At 46.4% G+C, this 24,599-nt stretch overlaps 1 protein-coding gene across 5 annotated transcripts in view; it reads left to right on the top strand.

Annotated features, from left to right (window-relative positions):
* The window catches only part of SNX19 (sorting nexin 19), a 38,704-nt gene extending 14,681 nt beyond the window's left edge, over positions 1 to 24,023 (top strand). For 3 of the 5 annotated variants that reach the window (XM_036014286.1, XM_028527557.2, XM_036014289.1), the window contains 3 exons: positions 19,256 to 19,440; positions 20,298 to 20,385; positions 21,456 to 24,023. In XM_036014286.1, coding sequence (XP_035870179.1) covers positions 19,256 to 19,440; positions 20,298 to 20,385; positions 21,456 to 21,588 — 406 coding nt within the window. In that variant the 3' untranslated portion in view covers positions 21,589 to 24,023. Of the gene's footprint in view, positions 1 to 9,748; positions 10,859 to 13,094; positions 13,913 to 19,255; positions 19,441 to 20,297; positions 20,386 to 21,455 lie in introns of those variants that run through there. The other 2 variants (XM_036014288.1, XM_036014287.1) reach the window with 2 other exon arrangements.
* The last annotated feature ends 576 nt before the right edge of the window (positions 24,024 to 24,599 follow it).

The following is a 24,599-nucleotide window of genomic DNA, read 5'->3' as shown; positions in this document are numbered from 1 at the left end:
GCTTGGATCAGTACTGAATAAAGTAGAGAGAAATGTGTATTTGGGATCTGCAGGCAGATCATTGCAGAAAGGGTATTTCGTGTGGCATGCATTCATGGAGATCTAAAACTGGAAACTTCCATACACGGTGCTTGCAGGCTGTGGGGATCCCAGGCCAGGTTGCGTCACCTCAGTGGGCGATGACTATGAACTCCCTAGAGATGGGGAAGAGACAGCAGTAAGTGGAGTGGCTGCCATCTGAAGGAGTAAGTGTGTTGTGCATGGGCACTCTCGTTACGCCGCTTCTTCATCTGACTGGCAGAGGTTTGTTCAGGCTGTTTTGTAGCATTCATCCCACTTTCCCTGAAAATGCTTATAACTCTCTGTCCAACTGGGGAATTGTTTTGGTCTTATTCCTTATTCATTGAAAAACAGTAAGGGCTTGTCAGTCGTGAACAAAACAAACACAGTCCCTGCTCTCAGCATATTTTACAGGTTAGTGAGGGTAAGAACTGAGGGCCTTATGTTTGTGTGGTGGAGCCAGAAGTCGAACCCAGGTATCCAAAACCCAAGCCCTTGTCCACTACAGCGTACCGCTGCTCTGCTGTATGTAATCTCCCTGAGCTTTGGTTTCCTCATCTGGAAAGCAGGAGTGATAATGGTATCTATGTCTCTGGGAACATGGAACATGTCCAGTAATTGTTATATCCTAATATTTGCTCTTCAGAAAAAGGAAAGAAGGGTAAAAAGTATTTTGTTTCTATTTCCTTTAGCTAGTACCCCCAAATTTGTTCCATTTTTTAATGTCTTCGGGCTACCCCTGTTGTGCCTGTCCTCCTCAGTTATTCAGAACATACTTGCCCCTCTTCTCAGATTTCTTGTGCTGGGTTTACAGTGTTCTTGAAGCTTCCTTAAGATAGGAGTCATGATACCTGGAGAAAGAATCCCAGCTCTAGACCAGCAAGACCCCGTGTACATGGTGCACACAGAAAAGTTGGGCTTATTTCAGGGTTCCAGCGTCGACACTGATAATCCCGTCAGCTTCAGGATGTTTACCATCCAGCAAACGTTGCTTGAGAGTTTACTTTGTACAGACACTGTGCTGAACACTGCAAGCATATTATGCGATTTAGTCCCCTCAAAAGCCCTGTGAGAGAGATATCAAGATCCCCAATTCAAAGATGAGGAAACCGAGGCTTAGAAAGAATTATGGTTGTTTAATCAAAGTCACAGAGCTTATAAGTATACCACAGGCAGACTCCAAACCCAGGTTTGTCTGATTTTCAGCTATAATGACTATCTCTCAGGATCAGACTTTTGATGTGAAGGGATAAAAACCAATTCAAAATTCAGTTTGTAAAATCCAAACTGCATTTCCACGTATGCACACTCACAGCACAAAGGGCACTGACCTGCCCTAAAGCCAGTCTGTGTTCCTTGTCCCTGACAGCTTGCCTTTTATTTTTAAAAAGAGGTTTGTGCAGTGCTACATTCTTTGGCTTTGCTTTGGTAAGCAAATAAACTGGAATTTGATAGCTCCTCAAAGCCACAGCCCTCCCCCACCCCAGCCTGCCACCACTACTCCCTGAGGGAGGTGGCATGGCCCCAGCCGGCTCAGTGTTGCCCTCCCTGAGACTGTCCCCATGACCACTGCCCAGCAGGCGGCATGTTTCTTCCCTCTGCAGCCACAAGTGTCTGAGCTGGGCCCTTGTGTGAGTACTTGAATCCTTTTCTTTGAGCTCTGTACTTCAAAGAGAAGGGTGGCTGGTATTAGGGCCACAGGCAGCTTTGGCCACTTCTCTGGTTGTCTTGACGAACACACTGCGGTTATCAGGGATAGAACAGCCATCTGGACTTAGATGCGTCTCCTCCCTCCATCACTCTAACCTCCAGCATGGTCACTGTTAAGATGATGAGTTCCCTTTTCCTGCTTCCAGCTTTGTTTATTCTCCTCACTGCCTTGAAAGACCCACATACAGAACTCTGACTCCAGGGACTTCTGTCAGACCTTAAGCCTTCCTTCTCAGTTCTCTCTGTGTCTCTCTCTGTCTCTTTCTGTCTCTCTCCCTCAGCCCCTCCCTCCTGCCTTCCCTCCTTTCCTCCCCTGCAAAGAAAAAAATAAAAATAAAAAAGAGTAAATTCAACCTCATGACCCCTCCTAAGCCAAGTTGGGAAGAGTCCTGGTCTGAGACAGCCTCCATAAATCTCCCTTGATTGTTGACGGTGTGGGGATGGTGGGGGAGGGGAGCCGGAGAGAGGTTAGATGCCCAAAAAAGGCATCGTTAAGTCAAAGGGGAGTCTTGCACACATGCGCGCCTGACCTCGAGTGTCAGCTTCTGTGCCGGGAACATCCAATTATGTAAGAAGGAGCGCTCCTTATTTGGAATTAGAGACCAAATGAGGGGAAGAGGAGTGGGGGTGGCAGTCTGTGCCAAGGAGTAGATTCAGTTTGTGCCAACGGCTCACGTCTGAAAGCTGAAGGAACTTGACAATGTTTCTGCACACATCGGAGTCAGGCTCAGGGAGCTGCACAAGTGCATAGACCCAGGTTAGCCTAGGTTGGAGGGAAGGAGGAGAGAGGTGCTGTGCTCCATTGATGGTGGAGGTTTTGGGCTGGAAGGTCCAGCCAAGGCAAGGAGTGAGATTATTGTGGAGTACTGATGTAGAGCAAAGGAATGAGAAGCAGCTGGACCAGTTCCCTGCTGGATGCCTAGAGTAATGCCATGGTAAAAATATGAGCCAGGCTAGCAGTAGAGTACTCACTCGAACGCCACGTCCCGTGGCCCTGCCCTCCCCATGGCCCCAAGATGGCATCAGACTCTGTGTCAAAAGGGCAGCAGACACATTCCTGGCATCTGCGTCAGGATTTCTTAGTGAGAGAGAGAGAGAGAACACTGTGTGTGTGTGTGTGTCAGAGGCACGTGGGAATGGTACCATGTGCCAAAAGGAGTAGGGAGAAAAGGAGAAGATTCTCTGTGGGCAAGGGAGAATAGAAAAGTATGTCAAGTCAGGGTATATAGAGAGAGGAGGAAGAAAAGAAAGATTGCGTTAGCTTTAAAGAGTTCAGCAAGCAGCAGACCCAGGAGACAAGCTCTGGACTTGATTCTAGGCCATGAGATCGTTTCCTTACAAAAGAGGTCCCTCTACAAAGCAGCCCCGGTAGGGTCGGGAGAAGGTTTGTTGTTGCAGAGTAGGGGGCCCTTGGAGAGGACTGTGCTGCCCGGGGGGCATTCATCTTCCCTAAGGACTGTTGTGAGCAGATGATCATGAGCTCTTCTGCCTCCACCCCTCTCTTAGGTGACTGCAGAATCTCAGCCGTTCTCTGAGATATAGCAGTTGGCTGCTATACTCAGGTGTTCTCTGAGTATAGTCTGTGTAGGGGCCTTTCCTCCATGGCCATGTCTGTGGAGCAGATGGACAGAGGGTCTCCCTGACACTGGTTCTCTTGTCAGGGAAGCCCCAGGCCTGCTACCCAAAGGACACAAGCAGTTGCAACAAGACAGGAACTGACATTTATGAAATACTCATGGCACCAGCTGAGCTGCTGTGTTCTTTATGTACTCATGTGCAGTGCATGTCTGAGAGAGACATGTGTTTCCCCATTTTACAGGTGAGAAGAATGACACTCAGGTCACATAACTGTCCCAGAATCACCGAACTAGTAAGCATAACACCCAAGATCCCACTTAAGTCATCCAGGCCTCCAAACCCATGCACTCTTTGTTCCTCCAGGCTGCCTCCCTGCTGTTCAAGCTCTCTCACTAAGCAGTGGACACTAAAATCAGCTTCCCTTGAAAGTCCCTAGGCCTTATTCCCATGTGATCTCCTGCTGTCCATGTCACTGGCCTTAGGGACACATACATGTGATGGCAGCATACGAATTCATTTCCTTCTGCATATTCTGATTTTATTCTTAAAGCACTCCTGGGTCAGAGATTAGAGTCTCCCTTGGGTATCTCTATTCTGCATTCTAATTGCATTCAGAAAAACATGATCAGAGTTAAGGATTTATAGTTCTCCAGGAAACACCGATTACAGCTTTTTCCCTATGTGACATAAACTTTTTCTTTCAGTTCAGCTCTGGTGCCCTGTGGTTATACCGGATCTCTTTCTATGAACAGCTTCTATAGAAAATTGCATACTTTTGCAAGAGCCCCAATACAAAATTATCTCAAACTAAGTCTTCAAATGTTGCTGTCAGATTATTTCTTGGCCTTCCAATTATTGACTTGGCTGCTTTTACAGGTGCTGAGAGTAATTTTTTTTGCAATGATGGTTTGCTCAGGTTATATTATGCTTCCTCAGTTAAAAGGAGCACTGTCTGTCCCATCCTCTTCACTAGCCCTTGACAAAGGGAAGCTCTGGACTTGCCAGGATGGTCCCAGCAGTCTTTCCCTATTACGTCAGTGGCCTCCTTATCTTATTTCTTAGATGTCACTTATTCTGCACCCATTTCAGGATAAAGACATCATGCCTTTCCTGTCGTGTGTGACAGTTTATTTGAATACATCTTTAGGGTTGTAGCAGCTGGTGCCAGCTCACTGGCTATGTGCCTGTGCATGTATGTTTTTGCACTTCTGTGTGCGGTTCATGTTCCTAACTTCTCATACCTCAGAGGTATAGAATTAGTCATCGTGATAACAGGTAAGAAAAAAAAAAACAATATCATAAGGCATTTAAACCTCAGGCCCGTATTCCAAGTCAAGCTATCGGTGTCTCTCACCCATCTCGAACTACAAATAGGAGCCCAAGACAGTTGTTGAGGACATTTCAGACTGTTCGTATCTTGAAGGCAGGGACCAAGTCTTACTCACCGTTCTGTTGTCAGCACCTAGCCCTACGCATGGAAGGCACTTAATAATTTCTGTCAAATGAATGAACAGCACATGCTCTTCCAATGGAATCAGTCCTCTGCTTATCACTAATGACAGTCTGAGGGGATCCTAAAAGTTCTGGGGGGTAAGAAACTCAAATGTAAACAATATCTCATATCCCTTCCCTACAGCTCTTTAACAGGGCAGCTCCAATTTCCAGAGCCACGTGCAGAGCCACGTGAGCCTGAGCAAAGAGGGTTCGCCTTGGAGCCCTTCCAGCTACCTCCCATTCTCATTGCACTCTCCCTTCCCTGAGAACACATGTCCGCTTCCAGCACGTCCTCCCACTGGGAGCCCCGTAGAAGCTTGCCCTCTCTGGAAGCCTCTCCAGCTGTTGTGCCTTCTTAACCTCTTTCCTTCCAGATGGGGAAATAAGAATATGGACTTTGAAGTCATACAGGTGTGAGTTCGAATTCTGCTTTGAGGGCTACCCTCTGTGTAACTTAGAACAAGTAACTTAGTAACTCAAGTTACTCTGGTGAAGTTGGTTGGAAGGTAAGACACAATAAATGGAAGTCTCTTGGTGTCTGCCTGACACATGGTATCGCTCAATAAATGTGAGTACTCATCCATCTTTACAGGCTCCATATTTCATTTCCTTGGGGACTCTTATTTGCTATGTCAGTAATACATCTGATGGAGAATAGATGATGTTTACATTGTAGACATAATGAATACAGAATGTTTACATTGTAACGGGTCTTTGGAGACATCTTTATAGTGAGCTTGCTTTGTGATCTGATGATAGTAAAGACCCTGTGAGAAAGAAAGTCTTTCCTGCATCCTTTAACCATGTTCTCTTCCTTCATATTATTCATCTCTGTGCTCCATCCCACCTTATATATATACTTAAGATGTTCCCCAGTTGTATCCAGAGCAGAAACTCGGGGTTTCTTCAGAACCAGGGAGCTACCTACTTCTTTACCCAGGTACTCCCCACCCTGTGCCTTTGCCTTCTAGGACACTAACTTTATTTAGTTTGTGTTACAGTGGCCACTTCACAGATAACCTTAGAAAGGTGTGAGATTTGGTTTCTGTGTGTATTTATTAAGGATTTACTTGCTGGGTGCCAGCTCTTCAGACCTAGTATGGCACTCTTCCTACTGGAAGGTCCTTTTAGCTTCTTAGAAGCAGTAACCCATAGAATCAGAAATACCAAACAACATGGAGTCATGTGACGCATTGTCCCATGCAGCACGGGGTAAGTGTTAGGTAGGCTTTCTAGAGGAACGTATGTGTTGAAAGCTAGACCTCACGAGATGGGTATCATTTAGACTGGTTTAGGACAAAGAATATTCCAGGCACTGAAACATTTTTAAAGATGAGGATGGGTCATTTTATAATTTTAAATTAAAAGTAACCTCTAAATATATTTTGAATATTTTCAGCCAGCCCTTGTCTGAATGTGTGCGCTTACATACAAGACAGAGACCCTTTTGTGTTAAATAACATCATGGAAAACCCACCAGGCTGTTGCTGCTTGGGAGAGTTAAGACAGAAATTCCACCTCTGGGCACCAGGAGGCGCTGCAGGTTAAATAATAACCATTCGCATAGGAGGGAGCCATGCTTTGTAGTTGTAGGTTAGGTCCTTGCCTTCAGCGTGATATTAATTAGAATTATTCGAGTCTTGCTCCATGACTCAGAGACTACTTACCAGGCCTCTCACTGGTACCACCAGTTGTTAGAGAAGCCAGATTTTCATCTTTACCCTTCTCCCTGCCATCTGATCAGTCTTCAACATACACTTGCTTCTCTGAGCAGGGGACATTGCCAGAAGTCGTCCCTATAAGTGCTTTTTGTCTGTCAAGGATTTGGTGCTGGAGCTGGGTCCCTCCTGAGGGAACCTAGAGGGAGCCAGCGAGTCTACAGTGATAAAACCAACTGAACATCTGAAGTTAAAACATTTTGCCAGTGCTCTCTGTAACCTAGTTTGTCCTGTGCCCCAGGCCTTTTCGGATGTGGAAGGCCTGGATAGACATCTGCCTGAGGAAGAGGTTGTCAGTGTGGACTGCACTGATAGGGGGAACCTGATCCGCCTGTGACATCATCAAGGGCATCGCCTGTTGCTTCTTGCTGTGGACAGAGATCATTTGGCTTTTTCCTGTTAACTTGATTAGGGGAATTTAGCTGTCCCCCAATAAGTATATGATCTGTTTTAACACAGTATGTTTACTGTGTAAATGCAGCTTCAGGATGTCAATGAAAGAATATCCAGCTTTAAAAAAAGTCTCATATGAGTTTATTTGACCCAAACTGATGACAACTGCTGGAGGCAAAATCTAAACAGATTAAGAAAATGCTCTGGAGAAGGGCAGTTTTGCAGCTTACTTTGTACATTAGAATCAAAGAGGAGATGTAAGGAGGGCTACATGAAATCCACTGGTGGTAGATTGCTTAGGGAGGCTGGAAGAGGCACAGCGGGAGATCTGTGGAACTGGATAAAAAGTAAAACAGAGAGACACATGCTTTAGGACAGTTAATAACGCTTAACTGTCTTCAATCTTGGATCACGTGGAGATGATACGTGGGCCACAAAGTAATGGTGTGGTCTCCTCCCTGCTCCGGTGCCAGTGATGGTGCCTTTGAGGAGCCTGGAGGAGGAAACTACCTTATCAAAGGTACGTTACCTTAGATGCACAAGGACTGTAGACAATTTCAAAGGTAAAGATTGACCTTTATCAAGGAAGCCACAGGCCTAGAACATGACTGCCCACCATGACCCACTTTGAGGGAATTTTCGTTCAGACGGCCCTGTGTGGTTACTTTGGTCTCTGGATTTGTTGGCCCACCATGCAGGCCTCCCTGAGCTGGTCAGAATTAGTGCTGCCCCCTTTCCCTCTTCCTCTCATCCCCTTGTTTTCTAGTCACAAGTCTTCCCTCAGAGTCACTACAGCGTGGCTGCTAGTTCTGTATCTTTAGTATCGGGATAGATAGGCTTGTGTTTGGAGAGGTTTTAAGATTCAACAAGTTCAAAGGAAACTGGAAACAAATACATTTTGGTAGAGCTACCGCACCTCGATTCACCATAGTCACTTTTCCTCCTTCCCCACGCTCTTCCCAATATTTTTCTTGCTTTCTTAACTTGAACATCTGCTTCTCAGGTTTACCCTTCCTTCTTCTCCAGGCTGGTCTTTTCAGTGTCCTCCAGCCACTTTCAGAGCATAATTTGGACTTCTGCCACCCCTGCTTTCCTAAATGCAGTCCCTAATCCTTGTATTTCAAATCATGGCTGAGCATACTCTACATCTGTGATCAGCAATAATTGTAGAGGTTGGGACCAGCACATCCAGTGCAGCAGATGCTCACCTCCCTCCTTTCCTGCAGTGGTACCTTTGGTCCAGAGCAGAGCCTGGGGTCTGCCTTCCAGGTAAGGTCACCAGGAAGGGCCGGAGGTCTAGTTGTCAAGACAACCACTGCATTCCTGCCTCTTGCTCTCCTCTGTATCTTACTTTTCTTCCCAGTGTTTCAGCTTTAGTTCGCTTCCTCTCCCTGCCCTTTCACCTCCAGCAGACTCAGTATTCTTCTGAATGGATAGTCATTTTAATCAGCCTTTCCCTCCTTTACCTGCCTCCACGCCCTAGGCACTGAAAAAGGGAAGGTTCAGAATTCCTACCAGGTGCCTGAAAATGAGCCAGGCTCGCTGTTCGCTTGGGGCCAGGGAGAGAAGGAAAGGTCTGCTTCTGACCCTGCAGCCCCTGCCATGCAGTTTTCATTGGTTAACATACAGATATCTAGTTTTAGGAAGGATTTCGAAACAGTCTTCTAATTATTCATAACCCCACAGGGTCAGTCCTCCACAGTCTTTTTAAGCACATTAGAAAAAGGGCTCACTGTTCTAATGTCTACATCCCTGAAGCTACTGGGAGAATGATTATGCAAAAGGGGAAAGGCAAGCATAAATGCAAAACTTGCTGGTCCTTTGGTCCCCTGGATCTGACAGGGTTTTTAAAGAGGCATCAAAGGAGTGTCTCTCCGATGGGAGCACCCATGCTCCAGAAATCGCCTGCATTGTTCTCCTTTCCTATGGATAACCTGTGATGAATGCCAGGCGAGAGTTAGCCCACTTCATTAAGAAAGAAGCCAGAACTCAGAGGGTTCGTCTAGCTTTTAAGTGGTCAAGCCAGGCTCCAACCTCTGTACGTCTTTTCAATGTTATTTTCACATGTCACAGCACCCTGCCAGTGCGAATTCTTTGTCACTCTTCCAGTGACCGAGTTTGTAGTGTCCCCAGACAGGTAGGAACCTGTTCTGTGCTCACTGTTGGGGAGGAAACTGGTGGCCTCTTCCTAACAGGGAAATCTCTTGGACATGGAGCAGAGACATTGGCTGTTCTGGAGACTCTGGCGGGGGGTTGTTGATTGTGAGAACGAAGTCCTGCTGCTGCTTCTCCTTGGTTCAGATGCATAGCGGGCCGTTGTCCAGAAAGTGCGACTTTGATTTTGCCTGGTCGATTTTTGTAAAGTCGATCAGCCCTGGTTTTTCAGAGCTTGATTGAGGTGCATCGATAGCAGCATGGTGTGGAACTGCGAACAGGCAACCTGAAGGTCTTCAGAGGTATGCTGTGTTTGCATATACATCCACATGGGCATCGTAAGTGGCACACGACTCAAATCTAGAGCAGGTCTCTCAAGATCTCCCTTTGCGTCGGTTTCATTTGTCCCATGAGCAGACCCCCAAGTGTGCCCCTCTCATTTTGTACCTGATGAAAAGGTAGCCTGACCTTCACTTTTGGTCATTGCTTGCCCCAACATTCTGCTGCCTTCTTTTCTTCTTACTAGTTGTAAATAATGGGTCGGAAACAGTCTGATGCTGTTCCATCCATCAGGGACACTTCTCAAAATACAAGTGTGAGTCATGGCCCTTGTAACCCCTTTGCTTTTGTTTGACTTTCAGTCCATTCTGTCCTGTGGGACTATTTGCTCTGGAAACTGACCAAGATGCAGCTGCTGGCAGCTGTCTCTCTTCCATAGGATGCATAGAGTATTTCAGACAGGAAGCATGGATGGCCCACCCCACCTTTTTTTCCCTTCCAGGGGGATGCAAAACTGGGTGTGAATTGCATGGATCATTCACAATGAATTCTTTTTTGCCAGAGAGAGAGATGCGCACACACACAAATACTGGTTCATTTTACTTAAACATGTGTTCATTGGTCACTTCTTATGTGTGCCCTGACCATAGACTAAACCCACAACTTTGGCGTATGAAGACGACATTCTGAACAACTGAGATACCCAGCCAGGGCTCATGACGAATTCTCAATTCTAGCTCAGCTGACATATTGCCCAGTGTACTTCTTACAACATCCACCTTACAGCTGGTGTATTGGCACACAGCGTAATTTTAATATTAGCCTAAACAAAAAATATTAGGGAACTAAACCTGCTAAATGTTTACATAAGTACTTATAAAATGCCAGATACAAAGAATTTCTAGATAGTCCACTGTTTCTTTAACCTGTTGTTATCCTCTATGAGCACAAATAATTCAGAGCTTACAGTGCTACTGCTACTTTAAGGCCAGGGTGCATGCCACGTGCAGCATTGATTCATGCACCACTAACACTCCCTGGTTTTCTGCTCTGTGCCAGACGCTAAGTGGTCAAAATAAAAAAAAAGACCCCAAATCCCCACTCTTAGAAGTTCAATATCCTGCTGGAAGTGCAATCTTATAAAAAGGACTTACAGTATAACATTAGGGCCTTAAAAAGAACCCTGTATGTGATTCAGAGAAAGGACCAAGTACCATATTTTCCCACGTATAATGTGCACTTTTTTGCCCAGATTTTTGAAGGGAGAAATAAGGATTCACATTATACATGGGTAGTACTAATTCTGTATCTCATATATAACATATGGGTATTCTTTTACTTATGCTTATATGTTAAAACTGTAACTCTAGAAAGAAATAACGATATCTGTACATAAAATAATACCCTGGAATACAATAATCGGTTTGGTTTCTAAATATAAATAAATAAATAATTGAATTAAAAAATTAAAATGGGAGATTTTTTTCCCTGAAAGTTTGGGACAAAAATGTGAGTGCACATGATGCGTGGCAGAGCATCAGTTATGAGAGGCCCAGGGAAGGCTCACAGGGAAGAGACGTCTGAGTAGGACGTGTCTTCCTACTCAGAGACTGGGTAGGGTGCAGGGAAGCTGAGAGGAGGCGGTGAAGCGTGGAGTGGCAAAGGCAGAGCGGTGAAACACTGTGGCACGCTTGTGTTACTCAGAGAAGCCCGGTATGATGATGATGTACAGTACAAGTAGCCAGAGGTTACACTGCAGGGGTTAATAGGCACCAGCTCATGCAGAGCTCTGTGAGCAAATCAGTGTGGGTTCCCCATTTGGTGGGAAGCCATTTTCAAAACTTAAACAGGAATGACGTGATCAAATTTGTAACTCAGGAAAAAGCACTTAAATAGTGCCCTGGAGGGTTTATTGAAGAAAGCAAAGTTAGGACCAGGAAAACAAATTAGGAAAGAGTTGAACTAATAGAAGTGAAAGGTGATAAGATCATTGCTACAGAGATGGTAGCAAGGTGATGAATTCATGAGAAACCAAGGAAGTACAATCAATCAGATTCAGTAATTGTTTAAAAAATGTGGGTGTGGCTAGCGGCACATGGATTAGGGACAGGGAAAAAGAGAAGTCAAGAATGGCTGGTTTCCTACCTTGTGGATTAAGGAGCATGACTAATAGGGCATATAACACCTTTCTGAATAGTGTATCTGAGTTGTGATTAAAAGTCTGCTCTTATTAAATCAATACATGAGTATCTACTTATGTGTAAAAATAAATGATGACACAAGAGAAAGCCTGAACTATATCTAATAATTTTGAGATTATTGATAGAAAACTTAAGGACCTCAAGGCCCAGACAGTGTGTTCATCCTTTCTACCTGTCACTTCTGTCTTGGGGAGAAAAGGGAGAATATGGAATGACTAGGTAGCTGTATAGCTAGTATAAAGGGAAGGTTTTTAAATTTTCTGTACCTTGGCACACGATACTCACACGGCAGGCTGCTGACCACAGATGGAGCATAACTCACGGTTGTGAGGGAGAACGTGCTTGGCAGGAGGTCCGCCAGCTGAGTGAGATGGGGCAAGCTGAGACAAATTTGAGATAAAGCTAAAACTGGGTATTACGGAAAACAACCGAGAGAGAAAGGAAAGCAGAGGTGGATGAGAGGTACTAGAACTCACAAAACAATATAACAGTATGAGATAAGTAATTACGACACTGACTTATGTGTCATAATAACCAGTGAACTTAAAGGCTTAGCCTCAGGAGTTATCACTGAGAGTTGTAGAATAAGATTCGATTCTTTTGGTAAATACTTGGCTGCTTATTGTGTGAATGGCACTATTACGGGAAATGTTGAGGAAGATATCAAAATTAATTAAATAAGATCCCTGCTCTCAAAACCTTACAGTCTTCTTATTTTGGCACTTACATGAAGCTCAACCAGTATGTTTCAAGTAAATGGAATAAACAAATTAAACACATGATTCTAATGAGGAGGGACACAAATCAGCATCAAGTGAAACCAGGGTAGTTAATAAATCAGATTGTAGATCCACACATGTTTAAAAACAGAGAGCCCTGGCTGGTGGCTCAGTTGGTTGGAGCATCGGCCCATACACCAAAGGGTTGCAGGTTCTATTCTCGGTTAGGGTGCATACCTCGGTTGCAAGTTCAGTTCCCGGTTGGAGCACATACAGGAGACAACCTATCAATGCCTCTCTCTCTCTCCCCCTCCCCCTGTCCCCCCCACCCCCACTCTCTCATAAAGTCGATAAAACACATCCTCAGTTAAGGGTTTAAAAATAAAAAATAGAAGGGACACATGCTAAGTGAATAATATTAACTAATAAGAATGGTGTACAGTAAGCTTAAACTCAGAAGGAGCCAAAGTTACGGATAAATGTTAGAGGCAAAAAAAAAAACCCAAGAAACATTAAGAACAAAGAAAATACAAGATGGGACAAAAGTGGGTTTACTGTTGTGAGCACACAAAACAGAGTTTATTCTTAGATTATTTATTTACGGGCTATTGTACTATTTTCCATATGAACAACCTCAAACCCACTTTTGCCCCACTCTGTATAGGTAAATTTTTTGAAACAGATACTATAGTGTTAACTAGTTGCATTGAGAGAGCATTTTTTATTTACCCAACAATTCATTGGTCTACTGATTGGTAGGCTATTGAATTTCTTTCTTCTCCATCAAGGAAAATGGTCTAACAAGAAGAATTGAATGAACATGATTAAACCAGAATCAAAGACTAAAATAGGAATGAAAATAAGAGAGCATTTAACCTGTTCTAAAGCTCATGTACCTGGTCCAGGTGAATAAAATTCCATGGAACTGAGAAAGATTTAGATTTATCATGAAGATCTAAGATCACTGGGAAAGTCACTGCACAGGGTGCTTTGGGTTGGAGACAGACACGTCGTGTCTTGTGAAAAATGGCTGCAGGTGGTTGAACCTGACATTCATCCCCGGGAAGCTCTGAAGCAGCTCATTAAACAGACATTCTGTGAACACGTGGAAGGGAAATGGCTGGCTGTAGAGACCAGTGTGCCTTCCTCAGTGGAAACGTGTCCTGCTTGATAAACATAGTTTTTTTATTTCTTTAGCAGGATTATTAGACCATTAAACAAAAGGAATGCATTGGTTGTTATATTGTATATGAATTTCAACAAGTTTCTGCCATATTTTCATAATATATATATATGGGCAGAATGGATGTACATGGCCTATTCTGTAATATTTTCAAGTGATTTGTGGCTAGTTGAGTGTCTTTAATCCAAAAATATCTAATAAATGGATGTGAACCTAGAGGGAAATTTCTAGTGACAGAGCATCACTCCTGTTATCCTGTTAAATTCTTTCATCAGTACATTTGCGAGTAACTCCATTCTTAGAGGTATAATTAATAATACTGGATGCCAAAAGTTAAGATTTAAAAAGACTTAGAAAAGCTAGAATGATAGTCTAAAACCAGTAAGATGGAACATAATAAAAATAAATCACAATTTAGATACTTGTTTAAAGTTGCACAAGCACAGAAGGCGAGACTAGGCTCCACAGGGGGCCTGCGGTTTTTTTGTTAGAGTACATGTGCAGACTTAGGGTTCTGGTTGAGTGCAAACTCAGTGCTTTGATGTGTGTGCCCAAAAAGCCAAAACAGTCTCCAGCTATATTAATAGAAGTATGGTGTCTGGATTAAGGAAGGCACTAATCCTCTGCGTTCTTCGCGGGTCAGGGCACAGTGGGGGTTGTTTGGTTCTGGGGACTGCGTTGTGAGAGAGAACGAAGCAGCACACACAGAGGATGGAATCGGGATGACGAGTGGTTGGTCCGTCCCCCTCCTGCGTTCATCAGACACTGACTGAGTGTCTTCCGTGTGTTCAGCTTTGAGGTTGGTGGAATCAAGAATGCACAACTGGTAGAAAAGAGTTAGGGAGCAGTAACAGATGGACTCAAAACTGCAAAGTGTTGCCTTATGAGAGATTTGACCCTGTAACTTCAGTGCCTCCTGTTAACTGCAGGGGTTCAAGTAGGAGCAATGGCTAGAAGTTACAAAGAGGCAGATGTTGGTCGCCAGTGTTTAAGAAGCATCTCTATTGAATTGAAATTATCCTTTTCAGGAATTAAGCAATTCCACCCAAGTCACATTCCTAACCGGTGGTGAAGCTCAAACAAAAGCCCAGCCTTCCTAATTCACAAGCTAGAACCCTCTCTACACTGTGCTGTTGCACGGGGGTTTCTACTCTCTGAGGGGTTGGACTTGGATGACCTCTCCGTATGCTTCCAGCCCTAAAGGAGCCTCTTGTGTGAAATGCTCCCTGGTGCTCAGTGTTTGTATGGGAATTGATGAGATCAGAATAGATAACCTCCAAGATTCAACAGATGATTTCTTTAACTTCCTTCCTTGAATACAAATGCTCCGATTCTTAATACCTTTTACATCCATTACTTATACATTACTAGTTGAAAACAAAAACTCTTTGTGGCTAGATATAAAAGTGTGCAACTCGGATTCTTAAATTGTGGTGTTTAGGCAGTATTTAGTCTACCGTCGAAGCACATGATTTAAAGATGTGGGTCTGTGATTGAAAACATAAAAGTAAAAATCAAAGAAGAAATTATGTAGACTCCATGAGCCGTGTTAGATTTTATAATAGTCATTGAGAGAAAGAAAAAGGAGTTTTTGCCCTTGAAGTTCATTTCCTCCTCATTCTTTCCCCAACAGGAAAGGATGGGGACCTCGATACACAGTCAGGGTAACTGTGCCGCACTTCCTCAGACACCCCTGAGTAGCCTGCGTCTGGGTAGCTCTTGGGCTGAGGGACCTGGAGCTGAGAGCTGCCAGGGAGAAACTGAGCAAACACAGGGGGATAAGGCAGGAAGGCGAGGCCTGGGAAAGGAACCAGAAGGAGGAGAAGTGTTGCTTTTATCGGTGTGACATCGGCAAAATCAACTTGCGTGATGGGAAATGCCATGGACCCACACCGTCGCCCTCCAGTCTCTGTTCTGTCAGCCCTACAGATGGCTGCTGCTGATGCAACGAGCCGATGCCCAAAGGAACGTGCTAGGACTGCGGACACAACACAGTGTTCGGGGCTCATGCCGTTGTGAACGGTTTACAGGGTGCCTGGGGGCGGGTGGGAGTGGGCAGTGTTTCCAGGAGACCAGAAACATGGTTTGGGCTTTCCCCGCTTTTCTCGAAATTCCTAATTTCTCATACCAATGTCAGTGTTTTTCTAAAACTTCAGCGCACAGTAAGAAATACATTTTACGTCAGGACCCACAGTGACCACATGTACACACAAGTACACACCTGATACATCCACTTTGATGTTTTCTATTCTCATCTATTTTTATTTAGATGTGTTTAAATGTCATAAACCACAAAGTTGATTGCATGGCGTCTAACACTGTTCATCCCACAACTTGAAAAATATCATGCTGCAGCCACCAGTTTTAAAATGACTGTAAAAATGGCCTGATACACTGCATCCAAAAGGCAGTGATTCTCAACTGAGAACATTTTGTCTAGAGCAATGTGGCAACGTCTAGAGACAGCACTGGTTGTCACACAGCTCGTACAGGGCAGAGGGAGATGCTGCTAAACATTTCACAGTGAACGGGACAGCCCTCCGTAGCAAAGAGGAAGCCCTTCAGAGCCCTGCTCTGAGGGCAGCAAAGCGAGTGGACACTGCTACTCCACTGTAGACCTATTTAGAATGATGGGAGCTTTAACTCGACCTTCCTTTTCTCTCTTTCTCTGAACTGTATTTGTTACGTGAAGATCAAGTTGGTGCACAGTTACCCTTGGGTTGTCCACGGAGGTACAGCCCAGTTGGATGAAAAGGGTACAAGGAATGAGTCTGTTTTCTTTTATTGAGATTGCATGAGACGTTTTTGTTAGAATATTGCTACTGATTTTAGGAATGTCTTTCCGTGTTCTGATTTCACTATCCTTTCCGCCCCCATCCTTCCCACTTCCCCATTAAGCCATGCTTACTGGGAGCCCCTTCCTTACTCAGCCATAGCAGCTCTTAGCAAAAAAGTGAAGGGAATTTGGCTAATGAGATTAGACATGGTCCCGAAAGCTTTCTCCCCCAGTCATGAGATTTGATTCTGCTGTTTTGGTGGGAAATGACCTTCTGCTAACCTTGAAGTGCCATCTTAAGCCCTAGTATTAAACCGTTTCATGTTTTAGCCACTGCTTCATCCCTCTATCTGAAGCTATTTTAGACCAGGTTCCTTTGAACATGGATGAGTCTGCACTCCCTAATCTCGACATCCTCTCTCCTTCCACATCTGGCATCAAAGGAGCTCTTGAATGTCTCAGTGTCAATCTGTTGTTGCTTTTTTCTCATTTTATTGGCTATTTCTGGGCCCACTAGTAAGGCTCCCATTTGCTCTGAATCATTCAGAGGTGGCCTGACAGAACAGACCTACTTTGGCTTGTTTACTTCTTCTTTTGATTGGCAGAAGGTGTGATGGTAGAAGGAGGCATCTCTAAATCAAGTATCAGAACTGAAATAGTAGTGGAAAATAAAACCAGTGCTATTTGAGGCTATTTTCTACCATATTTATACCTCATGCGTCTTGTATTACATAAGCAATAGCATGTGTACATAGTAAATGGTTTCTCATAAATAATTCATAATTAATTGTCAGAGGCATAAATATGTATGTTCACCTTGAAACTTTAGATTTCTGTTAGCATACTAGTAAGTGGCACCCACAGATCCCAGAAACTTCGACACATGAATTTCCTTCCTTTTGCTTTGAGAGAACTATGGGACACAAATTTCTTTTTAAGCTTCTCACTCCTAGGCTAAGCACAGAAAGACACCATGTGGAGGAGAAGATGCAGAGAACTAAAGAGGAGGAGTTAAAACATCCGCCTCTCTTTTAATCATCTAAGACCTAAACTCTCTGCTCTCTCTGCTGTAGCCCAGTTTCAGAATAAACTGAGCAGGACTAAGGGAACTAGTCAGGTCTGATGAAGCACTGGTAGGGTGCGGGTCTTCACTCCAGAGGAGGCTGCAGAATGGAAGGGGCACCCAGAGCTGCTGTTGGGTAGGGTGGAGGCGGAAGTCCTTTGGAGAGTCGAGTCACAGGCATTGTTGGCTCCAGAGGACAGAGATAAAGCCAGACTGGCTTACTGTGTGTGTATGTGCATAAGAAAAGGAGCTGGAACTAATTCTAGCTGAAGATTTCCTGTTTAGTCCAGGGTTCTGGCTCTTTGAAGAACTTAAACATTCTGGTTTCTAAGTGCTCATCAGTTAGATGAGACCCCAATACTCATCATTCACCCCCACAGAAGTCACCCAAGTGCGTGCGGCTTAAGGTAAAGGACACAGCGCGGCATGAGGGAGTGGGATCACTTGCTTCCCGCAGAGAACCCGATCGGGTCATTGCACACACCCCTCTGCCGGCCCTCCTCTATAAACAGGAACAGGAATTCTTGCCGCTGGATCCCTCTCATCAGGCGTCTCAGCTCACTGAATGAAAAGCCCTGTAAAAAGGACACGAAGGGCTAATAATAACACCTACGATCGCTGCTGCTGCTTTGGGCAAGAGCAGCCTTGTTCTGCTCTTGATCTCCATCAGTGTCTGTCTGCCATTCTTGCCCTGCCGTTACCTTTCAGACTTCCTATTCTTAGAATTATTTGCGAGCCCTGGACTTGGGGGACTGCAGCCCCTGAGGCTGGAATGCCCAGCTTGAGCGGAATGCAGACTGTCTGGCAGAGTGGAGGTTAAATAAAGTTTGCCTTGGCAGCCCGCCCTGCTCTTGCATGGGCGACAAGGAACTCGGGTATAGGAGTGACAGCATGAGCTCCACATGGTGCTGTACCACGGAGCCGTCCCTGTATGAGTAGAAGTGGTTGATGGTCCATCCGTTACCATCACAGCCAAGCCAGTCTCAACCACGGTACATGCTAAGGAGGCCTCCCTGGTCTTGAACTTCAGCTAGTGACCACATTGCTCTGAACAAATGCAGAGACAAATAAAGAATTTAAGATGGGAATCCTTGCAAGAACTGCAGGCTTGGTATATTTGACCCCTCACAGTTACTAACTTGCTTTTGAAATTTTGATAAAGGGAAATTTTTATTATAATAAAAATTATTTCAATCAGCAAAGTTTTCTGGGCACCAAGGCACTGTGGGGATTTTTTTAGAAGTATAAAACATAGAACCCTTGTGGTGCTTATAATTTCAGTGGAAAAGTAAAGCTGTAAACACAAGAGAAAATAATTGGTATCCCAAAGTAAAATATTAGTTTCAAACCTGTGCTGCAGAACTAAGTGCCAGTGGAGGTGTAAGGGGAGAGAAAGCATTTCTGCCTGGAGCAGTCAAGGGCTTTGTGGAGGAGTTGGAGTGGGAACTGGTCTTGCCAGAGGGGTGGACTGCTGCTGCCACTGGGAAGGACAGGGCCTGTCTGGGGGAGAGCTTTGTGAGCTGGGGGCAGGTCCCCGGGACCGAGGGCTGACGGGATGTGCATGCGGAGGCAAGGGAGAGTCGTGCGTGTGGGCCCCTCGAAGCCTGGACTGGAAGGCTGTGTGTGCACGTCACTGAGACGTCACAGCGCTTCCACTGGAGGAGAGTTGGAAAGGTCGGCCCCCTTCATCATTGTGTTACGTAAAACCCCAACACGACGTGTGGCTCATAGCGGACACTCAGTAAATAACTGCCGTCGTTATTTCTCACCCCAAATTCCATGACCCTAAGCTGTTGAATTGGCTTGGCTGCATTTGTGAGAGTCGGTGCTAACTGTGCTTCGCCCTGTTCAGTTGCTCACATAGTCTGCATCTCACTGCGCCCTTTCCTTCAGGTTTCTCTCCCCTTTCTTTTCTCTTCCACCACAGGTGGCTGGAGGTGCAAGTAGCTAACCTCACATGTCCACAGCGCTGGGTGCAGTACCTCCAGCTTCTTCAGGAGTCCATCTGGCCTGGTGGGGTTTTGCCTAAGTATCCACGGCCTGTCAGGACCCAAGAGCAGAAGGCGGCAGCTGAGAAACAGGCTTTGCAGAGCCTGATGGGAGCCCTGCCAGGTAATTGGACAAAGAGATTGATTATCCTAGTAACTCGGCCCTTCCAGTCAAGCTTCACCACCATCACTCCACCCCTTCCCCGGGTTTGAAAGGCCTTAAATGTGGCTAGGCTCGAAGCCTGTCGACCCAGCAGTCCTCAGGCTAGCAGGGGAAGGATCGGAGCTGCGATTCCTTCACTCCTCACCCAAGTGACCCTGCGGGCGTGGAGAGGATCACTGAGACACACCATAAATAGCAGGTGAGAATCCTGCCGGCATCTGTAGTCGTAGTTGCACGGCAGGCCTGGGAAGCTCTGCCCACGCTGCAGGGGCAGGTCTCCAAGCCGTTCCCGCCGGAGGGAGGCTTGGGTTCTCTGACAGCTCACAGCGTTTTGAACCAGGGAGGAGATGATATGTCCTGCAGAAGCTCAACCTTGATAAATTGGGGATGTGGAGTAAGGTGCATGGTCCTTAGCAGTGGGCAAAAACAAACTCCAAAGAGGGGTTTTTTCTTTGCTTTGTACAAATTTGGTTTCTGAGGGCAGCAGAGGCAGTTGGTGTGTGGCTCTGCTCTGTTCACCTGGTGCAGTGTGAGGCCCTGGCTCTGGGCAGTGTTGGTCACTGGTTGTAACCTCTGTTCTCCAACCTAAACCATCTGGCACCTGCACTTCAGTGGCAGGTTACAAAATTATTTCTGGCGGCCCAGTTTTAGACACCTAACTTTAGAGATGTGTTTTCATAGCTTTTCTCTGTTTCGGAGGATTTTCAGTTTGCCCGTGTAGTTCAGAGGTATGCCGAAAACACGCATTTGAATAAAGGTAGTGCCAACAGTGAGGTGTCGCTGTAACACTGACACCGCGTCTGTGTTTTCCTCTGCAGATATTGTGGTGGAGATCCTTGGGGTGAACAAATGCCAGCTGAGCTGGAGCCTAGTCTTAGAGTCACTACAGCAACCACTCATCAACAGGTAGGCCAAAAAGTGTGGACCCAGCGTGGGCATAACTGAAGCCGTCTCTGGTCTCAGAGGTGCCAGGGTTTTTAAGTGAACAGCCCACACAGAGAACAGAACTGCGGTCTCTCCTTGCCCTGGGCCCTGGCTGCAGACTGATGTCCAGGTCCACACACAACACACATTCAGTGAGACCCACGCTGTTGGCTCCTGAGTCGGTCGTCACATGGCAGTGAGTGAGGGTTGCACCAGCCTCTGTGTTTGTGTTTGGAAGAACCCCGTGCAGACCCCCACACGAGCTGCTGACAATGCCCTGTCACCCTCCAGCTGTGTTCAGTGTGCTCAGTGACTCTTCCCAGCGTCTGCCAGGCTCTGTTCACACGGAACACTGAGAGTGTCCCCTGGGCCGTGCCTCACGGGCCACACAGTGGTTTTCAGCTGTAGTCTCCTGGCCTCACAGCAAAGCTCTGATGAGTGTTCGAACCAGGAACTGTTTTTGTTTAGTGATGAGATTGTACTTTAGTAAAGCAACCAGAAATACTAGGTGAACCCTCCTAGGATAATTCAAAAGAGGCAGGCATTCCCCTGGCTGGTACCTGGGGATGGGATGCTTCTGAAAAGTACTGAGTCCACCCACTCCTCTGTCAGACCCTGTCCCGGAGCAGACCACACTTACCGACTCCCACTTCTCAAGGGTCCTGGCCTTCTCCCCCTTGCCCGTGAGGTAACCGGTAAACCTGCAGTGGTGAGCGAGAACAAGCAGCAGCCAGGAGCTCTGACAGTGCTTAGAAAGTTGATACCCGCCTCACAGGAACAGTGTAGATGTGCTAATGTTGCTGCATAAACATCATATATAGCATTTCCTGAAATCTGGTCTCCACTTCCATTTCTGTCTGTCCTGGGTTCAGAGCCTTTCTCAGTTCAGCAAACTTGTTTCATGGCAGAGGCTTTCTCAAGCTGTTTAAGTTTCGAGTCCACTGAGGGTATCAGTAATGGGGGGCGGGGGGGTTAGATAAGTGTCATAAACAAGACCTGGTGTCTCGACTAAACCAGACCTTTCTCTGAGTTGTTTTGTCCATTTGTTTCAGGCATTTGATTTATTGCCTCTGGGACATCATCCTGGAATTCCTGGATCTCAGCGCCTCTGTTGAGGAGCCCCCCACGACCACCTCTGCCTCTGACACCCCAGACAGTGCCGGGAGGACGGGTGTCCCCCCTTAGGTGCAGGTCACCCGCCGTTCCTCGGAGGGTGGGGAGGAGGGTGTCTCTGCCGCCCAGAGACCACTTGGCCGGCCTGTGCCCTCGGAGCTGGGCAGTGACTCGGAAGGCACGGGTCTCGGTGACACGGGTTCCCCTCGGCTCTGCTCCACTGGAGCCGCTGACAGGGGTGTGCGTGCAGCTGTGTGCATGTCCAGTTGTCACACCTTCTCTGGTGTTTGGGGTGTCACTCCTGGGTCGATTGTTCACAGACAATCTGCGAGGTAAAGAAGGAGCCCCTTTTGCCCTCCTTCATAAGATTATTTGCCAGTACCTGGCCCAGTGTGTACGTGCACCTAATCCGCCAACACACAACATGTAGGAAAACCAGGAAGAAAAGAGAGCAGGTTTCCGTGGAGGAGAAGATAATCTCCTAAGCTCTCCGTTCCCACCAGGAACCTGGAAGTCCATCAGGATTCTTGAAAGCCACACCCCCGTCCCGTCTGCTTTCCCACAGGTCTGGGAGAGGGAGGGGGAGCATCTCTCCGGGGACGTCTTGCTCTTGGCGGTGCTCCTGCACGGCAGCCCTAAGGAGCATGTATGTCATCGGAGGCTGCCTCCCTGGGGGCTGCCCTTTCCCACCCAGAAGACTTCAGAGCAGACAGCCAAAGCCTCTGGTAGATCCACCCCACCCTCCACACCCTTTCCTGAGAGAAAGTGCATCACAGATTCTATTGCTTCTATTTACTCTTAGTCTGCTCCCCAAGATCAGCTGAGTTTGGTCCTCTGTGACCTGCCTTCCTTCAGCAGGATCACAGGCAACGTGCACACTCAGCTCAGTGCTGCCAGTGGGAAGGGAAACACCTGCTCCCCAGCTGAGAAAGCCCAGAGAGCGGGAGCCAGGAATGGCGGGCTCTCTCTCCTCCAGTCTGACCGGGAGCTGTAATCGGAACCCATACTATTAGCAAATCTACAGGGAATTGACTGCCCACAAAAACATTTTAACTTCCTGCCCTGAAGGGTCTAGTTAGTCTTTAGGAACACTGGTGACAAATCCAAAGGGGCTGTCTGGCTGCAGGGTCTTTAAGAAAAGTGGGACAGTGGGCCCCTGGCCAAGGACCTCTGTGGGTTAGAGCTTTATCCCGGGACACCAAGGTTGCAGGTTTGATCCCAACCAGGGAACATAAAAGAAGCAACCAATAAATGCATACATAAGAGAACAACAAATCAGTGTTATCTCTCATCAATAAAATTTTTCAATGGAACAACGAGGAGGAAGTGTTGGTAGGGAAGGAGGCAGAAGGGAGGGCACTGGAGAAGTGCTGTACATTAAATGCGTGCAAGAGCTGAGAAAAGGTTTGAAGGGTGTGGCTGGGAGCCAGGTGCCCACCCTTCCTCCCTCAGTGCTGGCCTGTTAGAGCCCTCCTTTCACTGAGTTCCAGACCCTTCCATCCACAGGGGCATCTGATAAGAATGGGTGGGTCTACAATAAGAGTCAAGATTCTCTTAGACTCTGAAGCAGGTGATGTGTACACAAGTAAAGTGGTTCTGCCAACTTCCGCAAATCCCCAGTCTTGTAACCCTGAAATCTGTGCTACTGTAACTGTCGTTACCGCCTCGGGGCAAAGAGATGACTGAGATAGTGTCTCCTGGAGCCTGCTAACCTTGGAAGTTGATTGTTAACAGTGATTTTTATGGCTCCAAAGTTCCACAAGCATCTTTTATCTCTTAGACCCCTCCGGGCAGAAGGAGTTCCGCATGTCCATCCTGGTGAGCATTTGTAGGGGTGTGGAATTGCGTGACTCCAGCTGACTTACTGGAGCCGATCTTTACCTCCTGTAACATGTTCAGACAACAGGGGACATCTGGGGCCACAGAGCTCTTCGGGACAGGTGGCACCCTGTCTTCTGTTACCTCCTCTCCCCATTCTTTACCCTTGTATTTACGCAGCCACCTGTATCACTTTGAATCTCAGCTCCTGGTCTTGGCTCAGAAGTAGTACAGAAGCTGGCACATCAGAAAATCCCCCTGGCTATAAATTCTAAGGAATCTTTTGGCACTTCCAACCCCCAAAACTTGTGTATTTCATGTTACATAAGAGACCCCACCTGCAGTCACTCTGCCCTAAAAAGATAAGCTGTCTTCATACCCTCCTACCCAAAGGGGGAATCATGGATATCACCAAGGAAATAATCAAAACCCATCTGGCTTCAAATCAACCTGTCAACTTGCTACTTTGGGTAACAAGTTCAGACAACAAGGAGATCGGCATTTGGGAGAGAGCCACAGGTATCGGGCAAAGATACCGCCAGGTGAGAGTGATGAGAGGCAATGAGGAATGGCGCTTGCACTAATCCAGGACAGTGTTTATCCTTTTTTTCCCCTACCGAGCCCATTCATTTTCCAGCTACACTTCCTCTCATCGTACCCAACGACAGTCGTTAGGTCCTGGGTGGAGTCAAAATATGTGTAAACATGGTCCCTGGTGATACAAGCTAGGGCGTTTGGGACTGAAACTACTAGGAAAATTTATTGCTTTTCCACGAGAGGACTGCCTGAGTGGGTGAGCCCCGAGGGAGGGTTCATGGGTTCAGCAACTCTGCCTGCAGAAAGGGCTAGATTCCTGCCATCCTCCTGCTCTGCCAGGGTGGACATGGAAGTCTGGACTCGGACCATCCGTCTTTGTGGTGGCTACAGTTTGGGTCCTCGCGTTCATACAAAAATAGTACCTGTGAGAGAACAGAGGCATCCCTTCCATTTTTTTTCTTTTAAAGAATTAGGAAACCATTTCCCAGAAGCCCTTCAAGAATCTTGTCATGACTCGTTGGCCAGAGACTGCCCGCCCACGAGCCGATCCATGGACACAGAGTGGCATTATCACAACAGACTACCAGTGGTACTCAGCCCCCAGACAGCAGGCCGCCCGCCAGGAAGGGGAGATACCTAAAAAGTCATTAGATGTTGGAAGAGGCAGAGAGTGAGTGTCCTAGACAGTTTCTGTTACATGGGCCATTCTGCCGACATCAATGGTCCCC

The sequence above is a fragment of the Phyllostomus discolor genome, chromosome 13, assembly GCF_004126475.2.
Source record: "Phyllostomus discolor isolate MPI-MPIP mPhyDis1 chromosome 13, mPhyDis1.pri.v3, whole genome shotgun sequence".
Taxonomy (NCBI): Eukaryota; Metazoa; Chordata; class Mammalia; order Chiroptera; family Phyllostomidae; genus Phyllostomus; species Phyllostomus discolor.
This window is presented reverse-complemented; position numbering and strand designations above follow the sequence as displayed.